The sequence below is a fragment of the Pinus tabuliformis genome, chromosome 2_2 (genome assembly GCF_031772625.1).
Source record: "Pinus tabuliformis cultivar Carrire ecotype Pingquan chromosome 2_2, CPIR1, whole genome shotgun sequence".
Taxonomy (NCBI): domain Eukaryota; kingdom Viridiplantae; phylum Streptophyta; class Pinopsida; order Pinales; family Pinaceae; genus Pinus; species Pinus tabuliformis.
Genome location: NC_142300.1, coordinates 287,007,091 through 287,030,305, shown reverse-complemented (window position 1 = coordinate 287,030,305; position 23,215 = coordinate 287,007,091). Strand labels below are relative to the sequence as shown.

General features: G+C 43.0%; 1 protein-coding gene across 2 annotated transcripts in view; it reads left to right on the top strand.

Annotated features, from left to right (window-relative positions):
- The window catches only part of ABCI12 (cobalt ion transmembrane transporter), a 182,661-nt gene that overhangs the window by 118,463 nt on the left and 40,983 nt on the right, over positions 1 to 23,215 (top strand). For both annotated transcript variants that reach the window (XM_089404601.1, XM_089404600.1), the window contains exon 3: positions 13,365 to 13,601. In XM_089404601.1, the coding sequence (XP_089260727.1) occupies positions 13,365 to 13,601 (237 nt within the window). The remainder of the gene's footprint in view (positions 1 to 13,364; positions 13,602 to 23,215) is intronic.

The following is a 23,215-nucleotide window of genomic DNA, read 5'->3' as shown; positions in this document are numbered from 1 at the left end:
TCCCTAGATGCTCAACAATGTCCTCATCGATCCTAGGTGGGCTGCATCCAATGGTACACGTAGTGCCCTTGTCCATAAGTCTCCTGGGAGGCAAAACTCCAAGCGCTCATTGCACCACATCATCTACCATTGCATACCCCCTAGTATCGCCGCACTCCTCGACATGCCACTGTACGTTGCAACTTGTCCCGGTACACCACTGGGTACTCCCAGCTATGGCTATACCATCTTGTACCATCCTGTGTCCCACCTGTGTCACTGCACCTGTCACTCCCTGCATGTACTCAACACGATGTGAGGCACTCCCACTCCACAACACAGTCCAACATACTATGGCACACCCCCATGCGTCTCCATGCCCATCTGCAGACCACTGCTCCACCCTAGATGCTCCTACCCATCCCTGGATGTGATGGCCTAAAGCTGTGTCCATATGCGTTGGCCCGCACCCGACCTGTATCATCACCTCCACCGTCGCATCACCATGCTCTCCAATGAGGGGATCTCCCCTCCATAACCTCCCGAGGGATCCAAGAAGTGAATCTCCCTATGTACCAGTAGTGATGCCACCACTGCTCTGCCCCTCCATGTCCTTTGTTCCCCACACAAATGTGAAGAATCCCCAGCTCCATATACAAGGCATTGACTGGTGACTTGCCAATGCCACATCCTCGACAAACTCCTGCCAGAGTATGTTGGTCATCCTGTGATCCAATGCACGACCATCATACCAAAACGACCTAGGGAGTCTGTCCATAAACTGGCTGGCCACTAGTGTTGGTTAAGACTCCCCTAACGAATGTGTGCTCAACTGCCAGGCCAACTACACCACCACGACCATATTCAACTAACATATCTGGGGAATGATAGGTAGTCCCACCTGGATCCCAGTTGCAGTATGGGCTTACGGTATCCCTAATGCCTGAAAGCTCCTGCTGAGCTTCACATCGGTCCACTACCATCTCCATAGCCCACTCCATCGGGTACCAACTCAGAATCTCTCGCCATCCAACCCCAAGAGAGGGATTGAATGTACGAACTCCCATACGTAGGACAAGCCCTCCATCTTGCGAATGCTGCACCCTGTGTTGCTCATGTCGCCTCATCTCATCAACCTGGTCAACACATAAAATATGTCGAGGTGGCTCTGCCTCTCCCTCTCTAAGGTGCAAAGGTAAACTACTGATGCTACAAGCCCCATCTATGTATGTTTGAAGAGGGTTGCTCTGATGCTCTAATGTGCACTCTAGTTGTACCATTAGGGAATCCAACCGTTCCCTAATGCGAGTCAGTTTGGTTGCTGACTCAGGACAAACCACTCTCATGCCCTCTAGCTCCTCTTTTTGTTGTAGAATGGCCTCTCGTATTGTCGTGGCCTCCTCTCTCAATGCTAGAAGGTTGGCCTGGAACTGATGAAACTGTCGTGGGTATCTATCACCTGCAGACTCAGTCACAACTCTAGATACCTCAACAACTATCAGCATCTCATCCATGGGTGGCACCTCCTCAACAGATGGCTCTATGTGTGTAGGCTCTATCCTCTCCGCCAAGGTGTCAACTGGGGCTATCAAAGAGGTATCTAATAAAGGTGACTCCTATGCCACACTGGGTATATCGATGTGCTCTTCACCATCCTGTGGTCTTTCAACATCATGCTCAACCTCCTCCTCAGGCTTTTGATGTCTAAAGCCAAGTTTCCACCAACAAAAGCGCCCCCTGGTTTCACCCTCTAACTGTCCCTGTCACGCATGCACCTTTTCAGGAGATCTGGTGCCTTGATTTTGTCGACTTTCCCCACATGGTGTAGATGATTGCACCCCCACGACCTGCTCACCTCTAATGTCTCTATTGTAAAGGTGAGGATGGGTTTGGTTTGTCACCCTCCTCAATTGGGCCAACCTCCCATCGTCCCAATGAATTCTACCCCAGAATTTCTGCATACTGGATTTCCCTTGAGCCATGGGTTTGTCTCTGGTTTCACCAGTCACTGTGCACTTATACCCAAAGCTTCCATGATCTTCTGGCTAGTTTCCCACAATTGGGGCAAGATCATGCTTTGATACCATTGTAATGTTCCAAACTTAAATAAACAGTGATATACAAAACAAAATTGATTTGTGACACAGGAAATAAAAAAAATCAGCAAATGCTTATTAAAACTCTAGAAGTAAGAACCAGTTGAGCCATTTTATTAATGAAATGGAGCAAGTACAATAATATGGAGAAATTCACCTGGGTTTGCCTCAAGGACAAGCTTGACAGGACGCAGGTGATAAAACAATTATCTCGAAGCTGGAAATGACTGCTCCTCTAATGCTTTGCGTTGTCCCTAGAAACTACATTGTTGGCTGGAAAGGAACTGTAAGAAATCCCGTCTGTGGTGCTCAGAAAATGTTGAAACTTTATATTTGAGATCCTTGTAAAAAACGCAGAAAAACCCAGAAAGGGTTTGGGCTGAACCCAACCTCCCAAATTCGGCCTCTTATATGCCCTATGCAATCCCTAGCAATTATGCACTGTCTGCTGCAAAGATACGGCTGAAAACCCCATCTCCCAAATTCGGCCTCTTATATGCCCTACGCAATCCCTAGCAATTATGCACTGTCTGCTGCAAAGATACGACTGAAAACCCCACCTCCGTTACTCAAAAAATTATGAAACTTTATATCTGAGATCCTTGACGAAAACCCAGAAAAACCTAGAAATGGTTTGGCCAGATTGTGAACTTTCAAATCGACCTCCAATATGCCCCCACGCCTTCCAAGCTACTCCAAAATATGGCCTGCAATAAACCCCAACGAAATCCTCCTCCAATCTCATGAAAATGCAGCAATCACTTCTCCAAATATTTCCCTTAACCTCCACGGTAAAGTTCAAGCTCAAAGATTGATACTTTACCCCCCACATGAACACCCAGTGCTGCCTCTGCGCTGGCGCAGGAAGTGCGAAAATCACCCTGCGAAGTAGCACACTCCTCCAACTCCAAAACTTCTCCCAAATCTCCAAAAAATCCTTCACCCAAACTTCTCTGCAAGAAGTAGCAAGAAAACTAAACTTCCTCTTCACTGTGTCTTCTAGTAATATGCACCACCTGGAGATGGATGCAATTACTGAGAATCACACTAAGATCCTCCTACTGAAGAAATGAAAGAAAACCTTCCTAGGGTAGCACTCGAAGTCCCTCGAAGAAAGGGTGAGCTCTTCGCTTGAAGAACCCCTGTTGAACAAGAAGTGACTCGGCTAAGCAACTCGAGCGACCAAAGAGAAGTCAATATTACCAAAAAGATGAATGAATGAGATGAGGAGAGATGTCTTCTTTATATAGATTTCGTGGAGCATTTTTCCCTCCAATTTGTCCTCTATCGTAGGCCCTCACTTAACCAGCATCATGCAAAACTTAACCACCTCCATGCAAATCGAACTAGGGAGTGTGTAACTTAACTACAACACAAATAACTTTTCCTAAGTCTATTCTCCTAATAAAATCGAATGGGGTCCACTAGCTCCAAAATTGGCCCCACAAATAAAAAATTAATCTTGTTCCAAAATGATTTAGGAAGGGACATGACAATGCTGGTGAGACATAATCTTGAATCCTCTAATAATTGCATTTTTTAATGTCTACTGTGATACAAGTACAAGAATTTTACAGGGAAATTTCTTTCATTTACCATATTTGCAGGAAAAAAATTAAACATGAGTTCTTCCAAATAATTACCTTGAGAGGCAATACATCTCGGTTACATCTTACAAGTACATGATATGAAAGGGAAACTTTTCAGTTGAATATGGTTCCAAAGTTGAAATGCACTTGGAATGGTTAGAAAATGCGCTGGAAAGATTTAGTATTCCAAGGTATTTGCATGTCTCAAACCGCAAAATAGGGAAAAGGAAAGTGACATGTCCCTTCTCAAATATATTAGTCACGGGGTGCAGCGACAAAATTTAGGCATCATTTTTGGTTTAGGTGGAGGACCCCACATGCAGAACTTAGGAACTATAGGCAATTCGACTTTATTTTTGGTAGCTAGTGGAATGTGGGGGCCACCCAATGAATAATTCGAAGTTGGCCAAGTCATGCGTTGCAGGGAATCGAATTAGTGGAAGGAGGAACCCACAAGAGGCTAAGGGGACCCAAGGTGATAAAAGGGGAAGGAGCTCTCATTTTGCAGCATTTTGAACATTTGCAAACAAACACCCTTTTGTACGCTCTACTACTTAGCGAGTCTACCGGCTGTTTAGCCATGAATCTCTCACGCGGGGGATTCAACCTCTTCTTCGGGGGACCATCCATGCCCGCGCTAGGGAGGCTGTTACACAGGAGTTTTCAGGGAGTCCGGTACAGTCACACACTTTAGCCATTAGTGCTGGGAGGAAATTGCGTATTCCTAGGCAGCCAGAGAACATGCAGGAGGAGTTGGAAATCAACAAAACGACATTCACAGCTTGCTGGGAGAGCCAGGAGTTGAGGAGGTAACATAGAAAAGGAAATTTTGCTGGAGTAGCAGCCAGCTAGACCAGTGCAGCAGTCAGTTGACGTTCTAGACAGAGGTACTGTGCAGAGGCCTTTGACAGCAAACTCGTGGTGCTGGAAGAGCAGTTATCCGGGCCAAGGGTCATCCAAGGAGCAAGGAGTTAGTCAATACAAGTGAACCCAACGTTCTAGGGGTATTTTCAGAGGGATTTGCAGGTTGTTTCCTGTAAGTCGAATTTGGTAGTAGCAGTTGGGGAGAGGGTCCAAGGAGCCCGAAAATCCAAAGTCAAAACCAATTCCCTTTTGGTTTTTTTTTGGGTTTTGTCCAAGGGGTCGAACGCTGAAAGGACATAATTTTCTGGGCGGTTTTTGGGCACATTCTAGCAGGTTGAATTTCAACGGGACCACAGTTTTATTGGGACAACACAGTGCAGAGTGGTGCAACAACTGGGCAGCCTTCAGCTCAGCTATTCCATCACCTGGGTTTGGTCCATCTTGTCCTTGAGACAAGCCCAGGTGCACCACTCCATTTTGTATTGTACCTATGCTCTCAGATTTTATAATATATGGCTCAACAGTTTCAGATTTACAATGTTTCCATGGATGTATAATGCATGTTTTTAACTTTATGCTGTTGTACTGTTTATTTGTTTAGAATATCACTCATATTACCACTTAGGAACATTACAAAAAACACGCTTCAGCATAGGGGAAAAATGATCTCCAATGTATATCACATTCTAAGTGTTAGATTACAATCCCACCATAGTTTCAAGGTATGCAAATATAGGCATTAATAGACCTCTTAGTGTGCTAAGTTAGGGTATGTTCTATGCTTATAACAGTTTACTTATTTTTCTTATTATATTCCACATATTAGCAATCACATGTACATAAAGTAAAGTGCAGATAGAACATTAAACGATCGACAGAAAACAAGCCAAGACAAGAGACACAAGATGTGGTGGCTAGCTAGGGACAAACCCCACAATGTGTGGGGAAACCCTTTGATCAAATCTTCTTTTATCTTCAATAATTCAGCAGAGAGAAATAGTACAATAAATCTGATTTATATCAATACTAGCAAACCCTAGATTAGCAGCATCAGCATTAGTGGCGTCATCATCAAAATTAGGGCAGTCGATATCTCACAAACCGATCGTCGGATCGGCTTGATTCCACCAACAAAAGTTGTAGCCTTCAGAGGAGGTTCAGATGAATCTACAGCGCAGATCAGAAGAGGATGTTTGATGGTCCATGCTGGTCAAACTTTGGATCTGCAGTTGCAGCTTCAGTTTCAGCAGCGTCCTTCAAACTAGGGCAGTTGATATCTCGCAAACCGTTCGTCGGATCGACTTGATTCCACCACCAAAAGTTGTAGCCTTCAGAGGAGGTTCAAATGAACCTACAATGTAGTTTAGAAGAGGAGGTTTGATGGTCCACGCTGGTCAAACTTTGGATCTACAGTTGCAGTTTTAGTTTCATCAGCTTCCTTCAAACTAGGGCAGTCGATATCTCGCAAACCGTCCATCGGATCGACTTGATTCCACCACCAAAAGTTGCAGCCTTCAAAGGACGTTCAGATGAACCTATAGTGCAGATCAGAAGAGGAGGTTTGATGGTCCACGCTGGTCAAATTTTGGATCTGCAGTTGTAGCTTTAGTTTCAGCAGCTTCCGGCTTCACATGTGTGAGAGAGAGACCCTTTTCTGCGCAGTAGAGAAGAGACTCTTTTCTACGCAGTAGAGAGAGATGTGATGAGATGAGTGAGTGCAAATGAGGAAAAATCCTCCTGTATTTATACACAACGTTGATGTTTGATTAGATGCGACTGTTGGGCTTCTGAGCCTACATGAGTTGTAGGTCGACTTGATAATAATTCCATAATCAAAATAAATTCATATCTCCATAAGTACTTATCGGAATCGGATGATCCTTAGATCAATCCTACACCTCTCGACGAGAGGAATCTAATAAAAATATTATTAGCCATGAATAAGATGACCCACATGAAGTTTGGCCCTAGTTGCCAATTTAACACTCCCTCTCAACTAGGGAGAACTTCCTCTGCAATCGGTCTGTCGGTCGCTACTATTCATCCATCAAATGCACTGCCCTGTATAGCCTGACCCTTGCCCTGCTCTGCTCTATTCTACCTGTTCTGCTTTGTCTTGTTCTGCCCTGTACTGATTTGTACTGCTCTGCTCTGTTCTGCTCTGCTCTGCTTTTGTCCGAATTATGAAGAAGAAATGATCGAGGATGTATCATACTGACTTAAAGTCAGCCTCAGAGTATGTACCACTGGTCCCAGACCAGTCTCAACCGACCCGAAGTCAGTGTCATAGTATGTACAACTCCTACCACTGGTCCTAGACCAGTGACATCCTCCACTAACTCAAAGTCAGTCTCAGAGTGCGTACCACTGGTCCCAGACCAGTCTCAACTGACCCGAAGTCAGTGTCATAGAATGTACCACTCCTACCACTGGTCCCAGACTAGTATCATTGATCCCAGATCAATGGAGGTCATCCTAGCGTAGGGAGTACCGTAGATACAACGATGCGTCCATTGATACTACGATGGCCCCTAACTTCATTTCCCTTCTCATTGATTAGATGAGAGGTACTTCCCATGAGTCCCAGACTGCATGGGTAGGATGCCTCGACAGGAGAACTAATCAATCCTGTCCTCACAGGAGAACACATCAATCCTGCTACAATCGCCATGGAGAACACATCCATCCAGACCTCACAGGAGAACACATAAATCCTGCTACAATTGCCATGGAGAACAGATCAATCCAGGCCTCGCAGGAGAACACATCAATCCTGCTACAATTGCCATGGAGAACACATCAATCCAGGCCTCGCAGGAGAACACATCAATCCTGCTACAATCGCCATGGAGAGCACATCAATCCAGGCCTCACAGGAGAACACATCAATCCTGCCACACAGGAGAGCGAATCATCCTGTTCCACAAGAGAGCGAATCATCTTGTCCCACAAGAGAGCGAATCTTCTTGTTCCAGTGCGCACCACCAGGGGAGGGTGAGTCACCCTATGGTCGTATGTTGCTCCAGTAAGAATCGCAAGCCCTCAGAGCTCCCAGAGCTCAATGTATGCAACATGCAGGACCCTTGTACAAGGTTTCCTTGACGACTCCAAGTCGTTTGGGAAAATCACAGATTAGATCTTTCCTCGGGGCTTTGACAAGGTGTATCGACCTGTACATCATCTTAATGCGGCGGAGCCTTCTTGCTCATCGACTTACCATATCCCAAATGATGTCTATCTGCTGGAGCAATCGATGAATACGGGATTCCTCAATAATCGAATCCCACCTCTGGTTGTTACAGAGAATCACAGTGGTATGTGTTCAAACAACTCACTGAAGAGCTTCCCCAACCAGGCAGCGTCATACGAGATCATACTCGTAGATATGTATCTGGTCTTGGCGGTGCTTATGGAAACCGACTTCTGCTTCTTGCTCATTCATTATATCGAAACAGAATCCAAAGAGAAACAACACTAAAAGTGCTCTAGTGATCCTTCACACTACCTGCCTAATCAACATTCGAATAATCATGCAGTTTCATATTTTCGGCAGTGTATCTCAATCCATGAGAGATTGTGTCTGAAGACATCTCAGAAGATTCTTGGCGCCAATCTAGTGAGGCTCAACCAAATATGAGCTCACAATGCTAACTGCAAAACATATGTTCGGACGAAGGTTCACCAAGAACATCAACGCGAATGAGTTTTTGAAACTCAGAGGCATTTCCCAAATCTAGTCTGACATCACTACCATATAACTTCTGAAACTTAAGATCCTCGAGGTAGTCACAGGCTTGCAGTCCATCATACCAAATCTTTTCAGAATCTTCACCACATATTTTCCTTGAGATAGGAAAATTTCCCTTGGCTTCTGCCACACTTCAAGTCCTTGGTTCTTCATTTCAAGTTTAGAAGCCAACTCCCTCTTACATTTGTGAATGAGAGGGTATGCACCTGTTAGAAAGAGGTCATCCACATACAACACTAGTATGAGAGGATTGTCATCTTCAACCTTAAGGTAAAGTTTAGGATTGGCTTCACTCCTAGTGAATCCCAGCTTCATCAAGTAGCTATCGATCCTCTCATACCATGCTCGGGGTGCTTGCTTCAGCCCATAGAGAGGCTTCTTCAACCTGCATATATGAGATTTTCAATCATAAATCTCAAATCCTTCAAGTTGTTGCACATAAGCCTTTTCTTTGATCGAACCGTGCAAGAACGCGGTCTTGACATCCATCTGGTGTAGGTTCCATCCTTGTGAAGCCACAAGGGCTATGATCAAGCGGATGGTCGTATATCTAGCAACAAGTGAAAATATCACATCATAGTCTATACCTTCCTTCTGGGAGAAACCACGAGCAACAAAACGAGCCTTATACTATTCCGTACTTCCATCTGCTGCAGCTTTATCTTGTAAAGCCATTTTGAAGTAACAATTGTCTTGTCCTGGGGTCTGGGAACTACTTCCCAGACATCATTCTCCATAATAGACTCATATTCTTTGGTCATAGCATCCTTCCATACTTTATGCTTGACGACATCTGAGAATGATGAAGGCTCATTTTGTATGATCGTGCTCATGATGGTCAGGTATCCTTGATACCTGTTAGGTTTCTTACTTTCACAGAAGGTTCCTCGGGGTGCAGCATGTCCTTTAGCATCATCAAGTATCCCCCTAAGCCATGAAGGCCTCTTCCTAGAAGAGGAAGGCTCAGGTGGATAAATAGGATCCATGGGTTCCTCCACATCAGGAATTGTTACATCATCTACCCATAGAGACAGCTTCCACAATTGTATGGTTCTTCCTTTCCGCCACACCATTCTGCTCAGGAGTACGTGGTGTAGTAGTCTCCCTCTTAATGCCAGCCTCAGATATGCTTGAGTGAACCAACTGTAATATATCGGAGGTCTTGCTTTGGCTGGAGGGGAATGGTCCCCTTTTGAGCTTTCCTTCGGCACATCCTGGACATACACCTTCTTTCTCTACTCGGAATTCAGGCATCCCTGTCACCATTTGTCTTACACTGAATAGAGCTTTATAATGAAGGGGGGCAAAACTTTGATGCCAAAGTTCGGACTGAAGGGATGTGTCATAAGACATGACACCTAGCAGACTTCCATCGACCTGATATAATGAATCAACACGAAACCCAAGCGTAAAGGCATCTTTAACATTAATTTTCCATATACGTACCTTGCCATCGCTGAAAGTTACCTTGTAGCCTTTGTCTTCCATTGTCGAGATGGACACCAGGTTCTTTTTGAGGTCAGGTGCATTTAATACATCCTGGAATTTCTAGCCTTCTTGAATGGTTGTCCTCTTCCTTGATTCCTAGCTCTCCTCTTACCTTTGCTATTGAATTTGTCATTCCTTTGATTGCCATCAGAGGGATTTTGATCATCGTCCCGGTGTGAGTCCTTTCTATCAGGGCACTCCCTTGCATAGTGACTTGCTTTATCGCAGATGTAACATCGTCCTTTTCTTCCACCCTTAGGTCCAGCCTTTCCTTTTGATTTAGTCCCGGAATTATTTCTTTTCTTAGCATGAGAAGAAAAGGCAGCAGGAGGACCTTTAGGCATGGGTATTTCTTGCTCTTCTACCCTTGTTTCTTCTTGAATGCATCTAGCCATTAATTCCTCGAAACTAGGAATTATATTATTGTTCAAAAGAGTAGTCTTGAACACGTACCATTCGGATGGTAATCCTCCAAGAGTCGTGAGTGCCATTTCTCTGTCTGTAATAGTCTCCCCAATAGATAGGAGATCGTTCTTGATCTCGGTGATTCTTAAGAAGTATGCTTGCATACTCTCATCTTTACCCTTCTTGATTTCCCTCAGTTTATTTCTAAGAAACAAAACTTGATTTGCATCATAACTTTAAATATACTCACTAGTCTATCGTAGATTTCCTTGGAGGTGTCTAGTTCAGAGATGTAGGCCACCAAGTGCTTGTCGATAGAGTCCCGGATGATCTTCTTTGTTTTGACTTCTCCATTTTTCTATTTGTCCCAGGCAACAACGGATGCATTTGATGGAGGCTCAACAATATTGCCTCTTACATGGTCCAACACTCCTTGATCTTCTAGGGTTAGATCGATAGACATCTTCCATCCGTGATAGTCAGCTTTCTCACGGAGCTTGTCTTCAGCAGGAAAGAGTGTTGAGGACCCCATAGTTCTTTTAGGATAGCCTTGCCAATCTTCTCTTCGGTGATTTCTCTTGCTCTTGCTTGGGCTTTGTCTTCACCTCAGCTCTGATTCCATGTTAAGTTATGGTATGTTCTATGCTTATAACAATTTACTTCTTTTTCTTATTATATTCCATAGATTAGTAATCACATGTACATAAAGTAAAGTGCAGATAGAACATTAAACGATCGACATAAAACAAGCCAAGACAAGGGACACAAGATGTGGCGACTAGCCAGGGACAAACCCCACAATGTGTGGGGAAACCCTTTGATCAAATCTTCTTTTATCTTCAGTAATTCAGTAGAGAGAAATAGTACAATAAATCTGATTTATATCAGCAGTAGCAAACTCTAGATCAGCAGCATCAACATTAGCTGCTTCATCATCAAAACTAGGGCAGTTGATATCTCACAAACCGACCGTCGGATCGGCTTGATTCCACCACCAAAAGTTGCAGCCTTCAGAGGAGGTTCAGATGAACCTACAACACAGATTAGAAGAGGAGGTTTGATGGTCCACGCTGGTCAAACTTTGGATCTGCAGTTGCAGCTTCAGTTTCAGTTTCAGCAGCTTCCTTCAAACTAGGGCAGTCAATATCTCGCAAACCATCTATCGGATCGACTTGATTCCACCACCAAAAGTTGCAGCCTTCAGAGGAAGTTCAAATGAACCTACAACGTAGTTCAGAAGAGGAGGCTTGATGGTCCACGCTGGTCAAACTTTGGATCTGCAGTTGCAGCTTCAGTTTCAGCAGCTTCCTTCAAACTAGGGCAGTCGATATCTCGCAAACCGTCCTGCGGATCGACTTGATTCCACCACCAAAAGTTGCAGCGTTCAAAGGAGGTTCAGATGAACCTACATTTTAGATCAGAAGAGGAGGTTTGATGGTCCACGCTGGTCAAATTTTGGATCTGCAGTTGCAGCTTCAGTTTCAGCAACTTCCGGCTTCACATGTGTGAGAGAGAGACCCTTTTTTGCGCAGTAGAGAAGAGACTCTTTTCTGTGCAGTAGAAAGAGAGAGATGTGATGAGATGAGTGAGTGCAAATGAGGAAAAGTCCTCTTGTATCTATACACAACGTTGATGTTTGAATAGATGCGACTGTTGGGCTTCTGAGCCTACATGAGTTGTAGGTCGGCTTGATAATAATTCCATAATCAAAATAAATTCATATCTCCATAAATACTTATCGGAATCGGATGATCTTTAGATCAATCCTACACCTTTCGACGAGAGGAATCTAATAAAAATATTATTAGCCATGAATAAGATGACCCACATTAAGTTTGGCCCTAGTTGCCAATTTAACATAGTGCTTCAGGTGAAAGGTTTAAACTTCAAACTTCATGTTGGTTTGTAGCGGTTTGAATTGGTTTTGCTAAGCTGAGCTGAAGGATGAGTTGACTCGGTCTCCTATCGGCTTTTAACTCGTTAAATTGGTTTTGAGTCGAACTGATCCGAGTATTAAAACTATGGCACCCTCAGCCAGATATTGTGATTCAAAGCAATTGGAAATTGCAATAGGAGTAAGATCAAAAGAAAAAAGTTGCAAAATTTTGACAAAGTTTTGTTAAGAAAAGATAAGTAAATTTCCCATTTGAAAAACCACAAGCAAACCTTGCTTACCAAAGTCAAACAACTAAGCTGGAAGGAAATATCAATTTCAAAATTCAAAAGCAGTTTGTTAATAAAGAAATGTCTACAGACTTGGTTGAATTTAAAAATGATTTTTTCACTACTTAAGAATTTTATCACTTGATAAATCAATATAAGTATTTGACGGAGATATTAGTACAGGGCTTAAATTTAACCAGTGGAGCCCTAAAGTTGAAATCAAGAAAAATAAATTTTCAATAAAACCCTATTGTCATCCTTATTATGAAGTAGTCACTGTAATCAGTCGACTTGTCAACATTCACATTATTTTGTACAAAGACAACACTTATATGTGATTCTTCCTGAAGACCTACTTGGACCAATAAAAAAAGAAATGTCATTAAAAAATGTTATCAACATATATTTCTGAGGAAAACCAACCTTGGATGGACTGATGCTTTTACAATGCATGAATATGGCTCCAAGCTATGGTGATCTTTTTATCTTTTTTCCTTGTGCTTCAATGACAAAGTCTCCTGAGATGAGAGGGCATGTAATATTCATAATTTATACTATTTATATCAATAATTATTATATAGAGTCATGTATTTTAGGATAGTCATGTCTTTTATGTACTATAAATATGACATTCTTCTTGACTGCATATAAAATCTCTTGTATCTTTACAGTTATTATTTATGTTTTTCTGTCCTCTTGGACTGTGCAACCTTGTGCCATCGTTTATGAATGTCCATGGCATTCTGTGTCTATTGCAAGGTATGTCAGAGGGCCACAACTATTATGCAATGCTCTGATATAAAGATTAAACAGTGATCAAGTATAATTGTTTTGGGCTTTCATGATTCAAGTCATATTCTTAACACTAATTGTTACTCTTTTTCATGATGTTTATTCATATTGATAACTCATTTAAACTGCGAGGATATTTTAGATTAGATATACTTGGGCATTTGCATAACTTGTTCTTCAATTTGAGCATTTAACCACCTATATATGAAGATTCCTGACAATCACCTCTTCTTATGACAGGATCAACTTACCCGAATGTCTCTACTTTCAGGCATTTTATTTGTCATGTTAGCCTTGAGTACAGATGGAGTTCCACCCCTAGTTCAGACGCGTACACCGCCAGCACATATGCTGCATCTGCCAAACCTACCACCAGCTCCGGGGGCTTATTCATATGTTCTTATGAAGTTGGGTCCACTGCAGCTCACCAGGAAAGGTCTATCGCTAGCTACTACAGCTTCATGTTTGTCATTTGCTGTAAGTTAAGCAGCTGATGTGTTTGTATTGTGGGGTTTCATAACCTTCACTCTCTTTCCATTTTACCTTCTTGCTTGTGCTTAGCGAAATCTAATTATATTTGACATGCATTAAAGTTGAGGTAGAGTAAGTTAGTTTATTAGGAACATCAAGTGGAAGAGTTCCAAATAAGTATTTTCTTCTTAGCAGTAGGTATACTCTCAGGTAGAAAGAGACAAATGAATTTCTTTTTAAAAAAGGTACGGTTAAAACCTTTTTTTGGTCCAAGGTATCTCCTGTGTATCTTCAAACTACAAGTTAATGATACGGTATTTTAGAGTTCAATCCTTAAAGGCACATAGTCTCCAATTTATTCTTCAAATCAGTCTAGGCAATGCTTTATCTGTTCTAATGTTGGTTGAAGTGAGAGTTGGACCTCCATATATTTTTTTACTGCTGAGTTGACAGAGCCCCATTGATGGATGCTATCATTCCTTTATGGTTGTTTGTCTTGTATGTGATGCTTTAATGGAGTTAATAGTTGTATTAGTAACCACTGCATGTACAAGACACATTGTATTGTTTACGTGGCACGCAGTAGGATTATCCCTGTTCAGAATTGATCATAAAACCTGCATGTTATCTCTGTATTGCTGCATTTGACATAAGAAGCCATCATTGAGGCATCTCAATGTTTACTGTATCTGTTGTTAAAATTCCCAAATTTAGTTTCTATGTCTGGTTTCCATAGCGGGAGAAGGGAACATGCTGGAAATAGGGTTGACTTCTGTTTGCTAAACTTTATTTGTGGTTTCCCCTAAGAACAATCTGGACTGCTTGTTGATGATGCCGAAATTCCCTGTTTTCGCTCTGGTTTGGTTTCTCAAGGGAGTGGTAAATAAATATGCATGAAAGAGTGTCAGATTTTATTGTGATTCCCCAAGAAACCATCTGAAATTCATGTCGATACAGCCCTGTCATTCTTGATTTTTCCTTTCAACTTCTTTGTGGCCATATCATATTCTTCAATCATTACATTGGCTCAATCTAGTATACAACCTGTTCTTGGTATCAAGATGCATTTGTTTCATTAATGTGTAAGCACTGGAAGAATTTCAAGATGGTATAAATGAAGTTAATGGGGTTTTTTAAAGCTTTTTCTGGGCATGTTTGAATCAAGGCTGCAGAGAGGAACCCCCCCCAAACAACCCCACATTCCTCCCCCAACCCCACATGCACTTCACTCCCAAAGTGCACTTTGAGAGGGAGCATTCTAGAAGTGCCCTCAGGAGCACAATTTTGGAATGCTCCCTCCTAGGAGCAAATTTTGGGGTGTGTGCCCAGCTATTTAAGAGTGCTCCCTATTTTTGTGGGGAGCGTTTAGGGAGCAGCACTACTAGAATGCTCTTAGGTCACTCCTAGAATGCTCCTTGGAGCTTTAAAAATGCTCTTTGAATGCTTGTGATGCCCCCTTTACTTAAATTCACATAGCAGCTACTACACCAATTTTGCAATTTTGTCTAAGTAATATTAATTTTTGGTTCAACTTAGGATAAGTGGGTGGAAAAGCGAGAATCACTTCATTTTGTGGGAGAAAGCATAGCCAAACATTAGAAAAAGGGAAAGATTAAAATGCTAGTGGGAAGTGGGGGCCATCCAAAGGGGAATTCGCACCCCTTAAGCTAGTATGCATTTGTGGGAGGCAAAGCGAATTGGAGGAGACAGAAGGAAGGTGGGACCAACAAGTATAAGTATGAGGAGAGAGCCTCCATTTGGTACGTTTGATCATCTTACATTGTCTTTATTGTTCTCTTGGGCTGTTTAGCCAAGACTACATAGTGCTGCTTAGCACATGAGGTTACCATGCAAAAATGTCACTCTACATTCAGTGGAATTCGAGTGCCAGCCATAGGAGGTCATCTACACTACATTGGAGAGCTGTTTAGGGAGGTTTTTTCAGGTGTTTTCGTGGAGTTTCCTCAATAGAGTGGGCACAGTAGGTGGGAATTCATACTTCTTGGGGGAGCTAGTTGTGGAGCAATGTTGAATTTTCGAAGTCTATTCGTTAGAAAATTAATTTGTATTCTGCTGGTTTATTTCTTCTACTTCTTTAAATTCGAACAAGTTATTTAAAATAGTTAAATACCGAAAAAAACACAATACAGTCACAACATCTAGAGATCAACAGCTGAAAGAATACAAAAACACAAGTGACACCGTTATTTTTGGACAAGTGTCCCTGGAAAAACCAAATGCGGGAAACCGGTGCAGCTATTTTGAGGGTATATTATTATGCAATATTTTCTTGACTACAACTGGGTGGCTAACCAGCTCACCTGACAGAGAAAAATACACGGCAGCAATACCTCTCTATTCAGAAACAGGTATTTAGAAAACATGTCCCACAAAACCCTCACCAGCATCTCTGAAGCTCTACGTTGGCCCTTTTGGCCTCTGCGTCAGCCCCAGACCCCTTTGCGTCAGCCCTTGGAGGCACTGTGCAGCCTCTGGGATCTTTTGTGTCACTCCCTTTGTCCTCTACGTGGATGATGCAGTCCCTCTGGCCTCTGTGCTGTCTCTGCTGGGCTCTGCATGCCCTGCTCTGGCTGCTGCTTCCCGCTTTCTGATTTTGTGTTGGTCTCTTGGCACTGTCTCTGCCTCTCTGCCCAGTACTCATTGGCCCTTGCTGTTGATCACTGATTCGACTTTGCTTAGCAACCCCGCTCTAGCAAATTGAATGACTGATCACTCTGGTGCCTCTTCCAACTGACCCTCAAGCCTTCTCTTATACTTTTCTCGTACGTCCTTCAATGACTGAGATTAAATCTCTAATCAACGGCTAAGATTAGATTTGGCTTGATCCATGACTTTTGGAACCTTCTAACCCAGTTTTATATTAATACCCATTAATATTTTATTTTTCCTAAGTTTAGACTTAGGAACTCCATTAAAAATATTAATTATTTTAATATCTCCCAAACCGGGTACAATCTGTCCAAACCATTTCTGGGTCTTGGAGATTTCATGTGCTTTACCCTCTCCACCAATTTTCATGGCTAAAGCACATTTGATGCTATCCCAAATCAACAAGAAAATCTTTTGCCAGGCTTCTAGGGAGAGATTTGGATCATTATTTGCTGGAGATTTGGGGTACTAGCTAGGCTTATTTCAGTGGGGATTTTGCAGTGATTTTGGCACATTTCCAGGACGTTGCACAAAAGCATTTCGTGGGCAGTTTGTGGGATCTAGGAGGATAAGCATTTGGGGCTGATTTGAGTTGGGATTTTGTAGAGGCATCCAGAGGAGTGTTTGGCTGGATTTTGCTAGCATTTTGGAGGGCTTTCTAGCATTATTCCATGAAGTGCGTGCAACTAGTCTCTTTGGGAACTCGCACCATTTTGTGGGTTTTCGGGAGTCCATTCGGGTGGCCAAATCCTTTCTGGGTTTGGTGGAGCAGGTTGAGATAGGGGGTTTGCTGGAGTTTCAACTATTTTGGAGCAGTTTGGAGCATTGCACAACCATTTTTACTCAGCCAACAATAGCAGATTTATTGGGCCAACACATGCATTTAGAGGGAGCTTGTACTTGCACTTTGGCAGCCATTCTACACTTGGGTTTTTGACCAGCTTGCAGTAGCAAGCCTAGGTTCCTCATTTTATCCATTGTACTCTCATATTTTGTTAATAAAATGGCTCAACTCATATTCTGCTATCTTTTGTACTTCAGTTTGGGTTTATTTTGAGTTGCATGGCATGCATGTTGTGGTTTATCATTATATTTTCATAGTCAGAATATTACAGTCGTATCAGAGCCATAATCTTGGCTCAGCCTGTGGGAAACCCTTCATTCTATAATACCAGAGGACAAGCAGAATATCGCTTATAGGAGGCAGAGGTATAGAAGCAGGGAAAGAGAGCTACAAATTACCTCTGACCCAGAAACCCTTGAGTAGGAGGTTGAGAAACCAGACATGGAGGATAATCCTAATGACAGAGATAGGAAAGAGGACTTTGCCCATAGCCTCTTGAAGGCTATCAATGATTTGGCCAAGGGTATTGATGAGTTGAGACAACAAAATAGCAGTAATAATAGAGGTAAGGGTAGCCAAGGAGACATCCATTTGGGAGAGGGTTCAGGTACCTTACACCACCAAGGACACTTGAACCATCAGGCCATAAACCCACACAATACGGCCCACATCTATAATGCACCACCTAGGTCGACTATCCCTACATTTCTAGCATCTGGTACTAGAGGGCAGCACAGGTAGGGGGATATGCCCATGGGAGACTACTTCTTGGAGTACCAGTCATATGGGGTTGATTTTAGAGATGCCATCACCTTCAAAGATTTATGCCAGCTCAAGAATAACAACAAGAACAAGGGGCCGAGTGGGGGAGCTTATGCACATGGCGTTGATTTGCAGTGCACGGTGGGAAGATTATTCCTTCCAACTTTTGACGATTCTTCTAAGAGCTCAATCAGGGTGTGGGTTGAGAAGCTGGATGTCTATTTCCAGCTTAACCAAATGACAAAGATGGAGGCAATCAAGATTTCCACTTTGCACTTGGAGGGAGAGGCTCATGATTGGTGGTTCCATGGATTGGCTACTTTGGGGCATGTAGGTGTTACTACCTATGAGGAGTTCACACAGAGGGTGTTGGAGCATTTTGAGAGGAGAGACCTTGAGGAGCACTTCAGAGCGCTGACACATCTCAAGCAGACCGGTAGTGCCGAGACATATATCTCTGAGTTTCTGAGGATATCAATGATTATGCTAGATTTATCGGAGGCAAGGAGTGTTTTCTTGTTCGTGAAGGGGTTAGCAAAGCCACTGAGGGGCTTGGTGAGATCCAACAGGCCCACCACTTTGCAGGATATAGTAGGAAGAGCCATGGATTTGCAAGATGCGCTTCCCAAGACCAGAGCACAGGTACCCACTAGACTCATATTCCAACAATGGGGTAGAGACTCTAGGCCTCCACCACAACGTGAGGCACCAACACATGGGAGGTTGGATGAGGAGGCTAGGAGGGAACTTTGGAGGAGAAAGCTATGCTTCACCTGCCAGGAGCCTTGGGCTTGTTACCCACCACTTTGTGGGTGATATCCAATGGAGATTTTGTTTTTCCTAGATGGTCCTCAGTTGGCAGCCAACAGCCCCTTGCAGTCACCAGATAGCTCGATGTGCTATTTTCTCCGCCACTTGAGCTAGCTATGTGGTCCCTTGCCCATTTGTTATGATCGTATGTTTGAAGGTGGGTCTTCCAAACCCAAAGGTATGGCTTTTCATTATGTAGTTGGGTATTTTTGTTTATTTATCATGGACACTTGTGGGCATGGATTAGTGGGGGGATTCGACGGAAAGAGTGGACTAGGTCTGTACTCTTGTCTCCTCTACCTAATTTGATGCCTAACCTTGTATCCTAGTCCGGTGGGATTTCCTTTATTGGCTACTAAGCTTTAGGGTTAGCACTACATGGGAAACCCTGATTTTGGTTGCGTGGTCCTGCTTCCCAATACCATATACATCACTCCCCTTCCGCTCATGACAACCCCATTCATCATTATTCCCATTTAGGTCCACATTTGTCCACTAGGTCCACAAGGAGTTAACCTCCCCTTCCCCTTGTCCACACCTTGGATCGGGCTTGAAATGATGCCCCGGAGGTTAATGCAGCTAAAACAAAATGAAAAAACATAATTTGGCCGCTCTCATTAGGAAAATGTACCATAAAATGCAAAAGATGGCCGAGACATACAAATTTAACATGTGGGCAAAAGCCAAACATCAGCTCTACCCCTTATCTATGGCCATCACCCTGGTTCCTATGGGCCCTATATGATCCCCCTCCATCAATAAGGAACCCATGATTGTCCCAACCCCTAGTGGGCGATGAACCACCCCACCTTAAGGGGGTATCGACTACTATACTCTACACATCATACTTTCATCCCCTGCAGCCCTGAGCAATTATGAAGAAAAAACATTTAAAGGAAAAAGGCATATGAAGAAGGGTGGTAAAACAAAGGCCAGGGTAACTCGTACCACAATTTCTCCCCCCTACACTCATATACTCAAGTGTGGGCTTCCCTTGTTATAGCTACCCTTGTACCATAGCATGTGGCTTAGAGCCTTCCCTTGATCCCCACTCCATCCCATCATTATATCACATGCCACCACCACTTGATGGATATACCATGGACATGTCACCCCCTTTAAAGGCTGAAACCACCTAATAGAGTCCTTGGTTAAACCTTTTATTGAGCTTGGAGACACTTATACATGCCAAAGACCACTATGGAAGGGCATGCCATTATGAAGTTCTACTTGTTTTCCATGATTTGTAATCTCTTTTACTCAATTACTCTAATGATTTGCTGTACTGGAAGGCAAGGAGACACATTGGATCTTACACAGGATTGCAGGGGGGTCTCCATTTGGGGTTTGGTCTCACTATATGAGATTTGAGCCCTCCAGAGGGTCATAGTGGCACTTGTAGGGTGAGCGTAGAGATCCATGGGTCTCCACCATAGTAGAGAGCACTTCATGGATCCCCAACACCATTCAGTGATTGCTCGTGTTCCACCTTTGGACGAGGATGATGCACCTAGATCACCATGCCCAACTGGCTTCACACTTGTACCACACACTTGGCAGAGGTTCCAGGGTCCAGATAAGGATGTGTTTAACCATAGGAGACAAAGGGAGGGCTTATGTCATCATCCTAGCCCTTATAGATGGTTTACAGGCATTATTGTTCCACTTGGAGACACATGAGGATGTCGTTGTGCCCCCACACCCACTTGGGGACACCACATGTGACTTGCTTGGATATCATGGGGCCAACCCCTTGCTCACTATGATTGGAGCCTATTCTCTTGATTGGCACACTTTGGACTCCACTAGGCCTCCTCAATGGGCCAACGACTCATAATGTTCACTATTTTTCCTTCTTGAGAGGCTTTTCTTTGTATTATTGAGCTATCTTGGTGGGCTTGTCACCATGTCATGTCATTATTGTGTATTATTTTATTATTTGGGGTTAAATTAGGCCAATTAGGCAAATCAAATCCCCTTTTGAGTTGTACAAATAGATGAGAGGATGATTCAATTCTCTCATCATCACTTGGATTGGATTAGTATCTCTAGAGAGATTTTCACACTTGCTGCTAGGTAAATTTTTTTGAGATTCTTGACACACTATGATGTTTGGATTTTCGCTATTGTCTTTGGAGCTTCTTTCTAATGCAAAGTTGATGAATGGATATACTCTCTCTCTCATGTAAGTGAAATTTTAATGTTATACTTGTTATTTTACTTGTTTATTGCATGATATTGTTGTCATTATTCTTGTATGGGTTATAATAATGCAAAATTCTTCTAGAAACCTATGAATAAATGATTTAAAACATGTGTTGCTCTCGAGGGATTGGGTGAATGTTCCTAGAGGCGCCTCCTAGGTTGAAAGACCTCGAAACTTCATCTCTTTTGCAAATTTGAAGTATAAATCCCTAATAACCTAGTTGTTGCACTTAGAAAGGCTAGCGAAGGTCAATTAGGGCTCCTCAGCTCACGAGAATTCTCGATCTATGTGTATCGTGACTCCATTAAGCCCAAAAAACAAGACATTGATCCTCACAACCCCTTGGTGGTCAAATTTATCTTTCTTTTCTTCTCTTTTCCCAATTCTATGCCTAACCCTAGAGGGTCACTTAGGGCATCAAGACAAAACTTTTGTAGCCTTCCAAACACCTTGAAAATTGGTCCACAACTACGTTGGGGTCTTCTCAAGGGGTCCTCCAAATTTGAGCACAATCCAACAGTGGAATCCCGAGATATCGCAAGCCCTAGCTCAAGGATCATTTCTCTCCCTAGGTTGATTTGGGTTAGTGCCCTCATTTGGATCGTTGCATTCAAATTTCAAAAGAAAATTAATTCTTTGATCCTATTCTCCTCCTTAACCACGTCAAGCCCCTCTTTTGTTGATCAACTCCACACCCTTGACCTAGTTTGGGTCCACTCGGGTTCTTTATGGTCCCGCAACTTGATAACTCAAATTCAACAAGGATCACATGAAAGCCACTTCTCCTTAAGGATTCTTAGGTCTGGGACACCTCTTGTCAAGGGATATTCTCCAAACCTAGGCTTAAGTATCCTCTTAGCCCTTCCTAGAGAGCCCATCACCTTGCTTCTTAAGCAAGTAAACCATTTAATTGAGTCTCTCTTGTGAATAGGCTCTAGGAATCACTCTCCACCCATTCATTGATCTATTCATCCTTGTGATTCCTCTTATACTGAGTCTCCTCCCATCAGTGAAAGTCTGTAAAGAGCAGGGAGCTTTAGTTGAGGTGACAGTGGGCTATTGCTCCATTGTTACCCCTTGACATAGTAGTTTCTCTATAGGAACCCCTCCTAGGACTGTTGCTAGTTTGAGCGGTAACAAGGCTCCAGGCCACAAATGCACCATGGGCAAGGCCCATTATATTGAGGTCTTCTTTGACAACGACCATGAGGATGATGTGGAGCAGGAGGCAGATGGAGGTGTCAGTGAACCACATGCAACAGGAGGACCACCTCCACCACCACCACTTGAGGGAGCACCTTTCGCACCTGCTGGGGGAGTGCTTGCTTCATTGTGAGGGGTTCCTAGATATTTGACCTTGAGGATCAGATGCACAATGCAGGGGAAACGTGTCTTAGTATTGGTGGATAGTGGGGCTACCCACAACTTTATTGATGCACAAATGGTACAGAGGAGGGGCATTCCCATGGAGACTTTTGAGGGCTTCTCAATCCTTGTGCCAGGGGATAGGACCATGCAGTGCACCTGGTATGTTCCCTCTCTGACGGTGAACATGGGGAACTATTCAGTCACTGACCACTTCTTTGTGTTGAGTATCTTGAGAATTTAGAATATGATCCACAATAACCATTTTTGTGTCGACGTTTCAAGTCTATAACAAGACTCATTGTTAGAACAAATCCACAGAGAAGAGCAAGGATGAAGGGAAATAAATATGGGATGGAAGGATAAGAAATAAGAAAGAGCTGACCAACTAATCCTAAAATTAATTTCAAAGGAGAGATTATGAAGAGAAAAATACTAAATTATTATGGGGAATTTATTAGTAATTGATACATTTTTTTTATAACCAGAATGAGTAGTATATTTATATATATAAATCGCGCTTGATCGCGTTCAAAATCAAGATTTTACAGCATATTTTCGAGCCTACTAAGGGCATCTGAGAATTCATTTGTTCCCCATCCCTTCCGTGAGAGTTTCCCTATGCTTCTTACAAAATATTCCCATTACTGGTAGCCTATGGCTATACATTCTACAGTACTGAAATAGTAAATATTTACACTTGTAGTTTGCCATACAAAAACATTTTTTAAATTGAGTGAGAGAACAAATTACTCCTCCATCGGTGCTGGACTATTAAGATCAAGTCCAGTGAATTCTTCTTCATTCCTTTGGTTGTTCTCCTCAATTTTGAGCTTTAGATGCTCAATTTGCTATCTCAACGCATCCACCTCGTCCTCCAGTTTCCTGATGCGCTCCTGTTGGAGCTGTTGCTCCTGCATGGCCAGAGCCTCCTTTTGCTGCTAATGGATACACCGTTGCAGA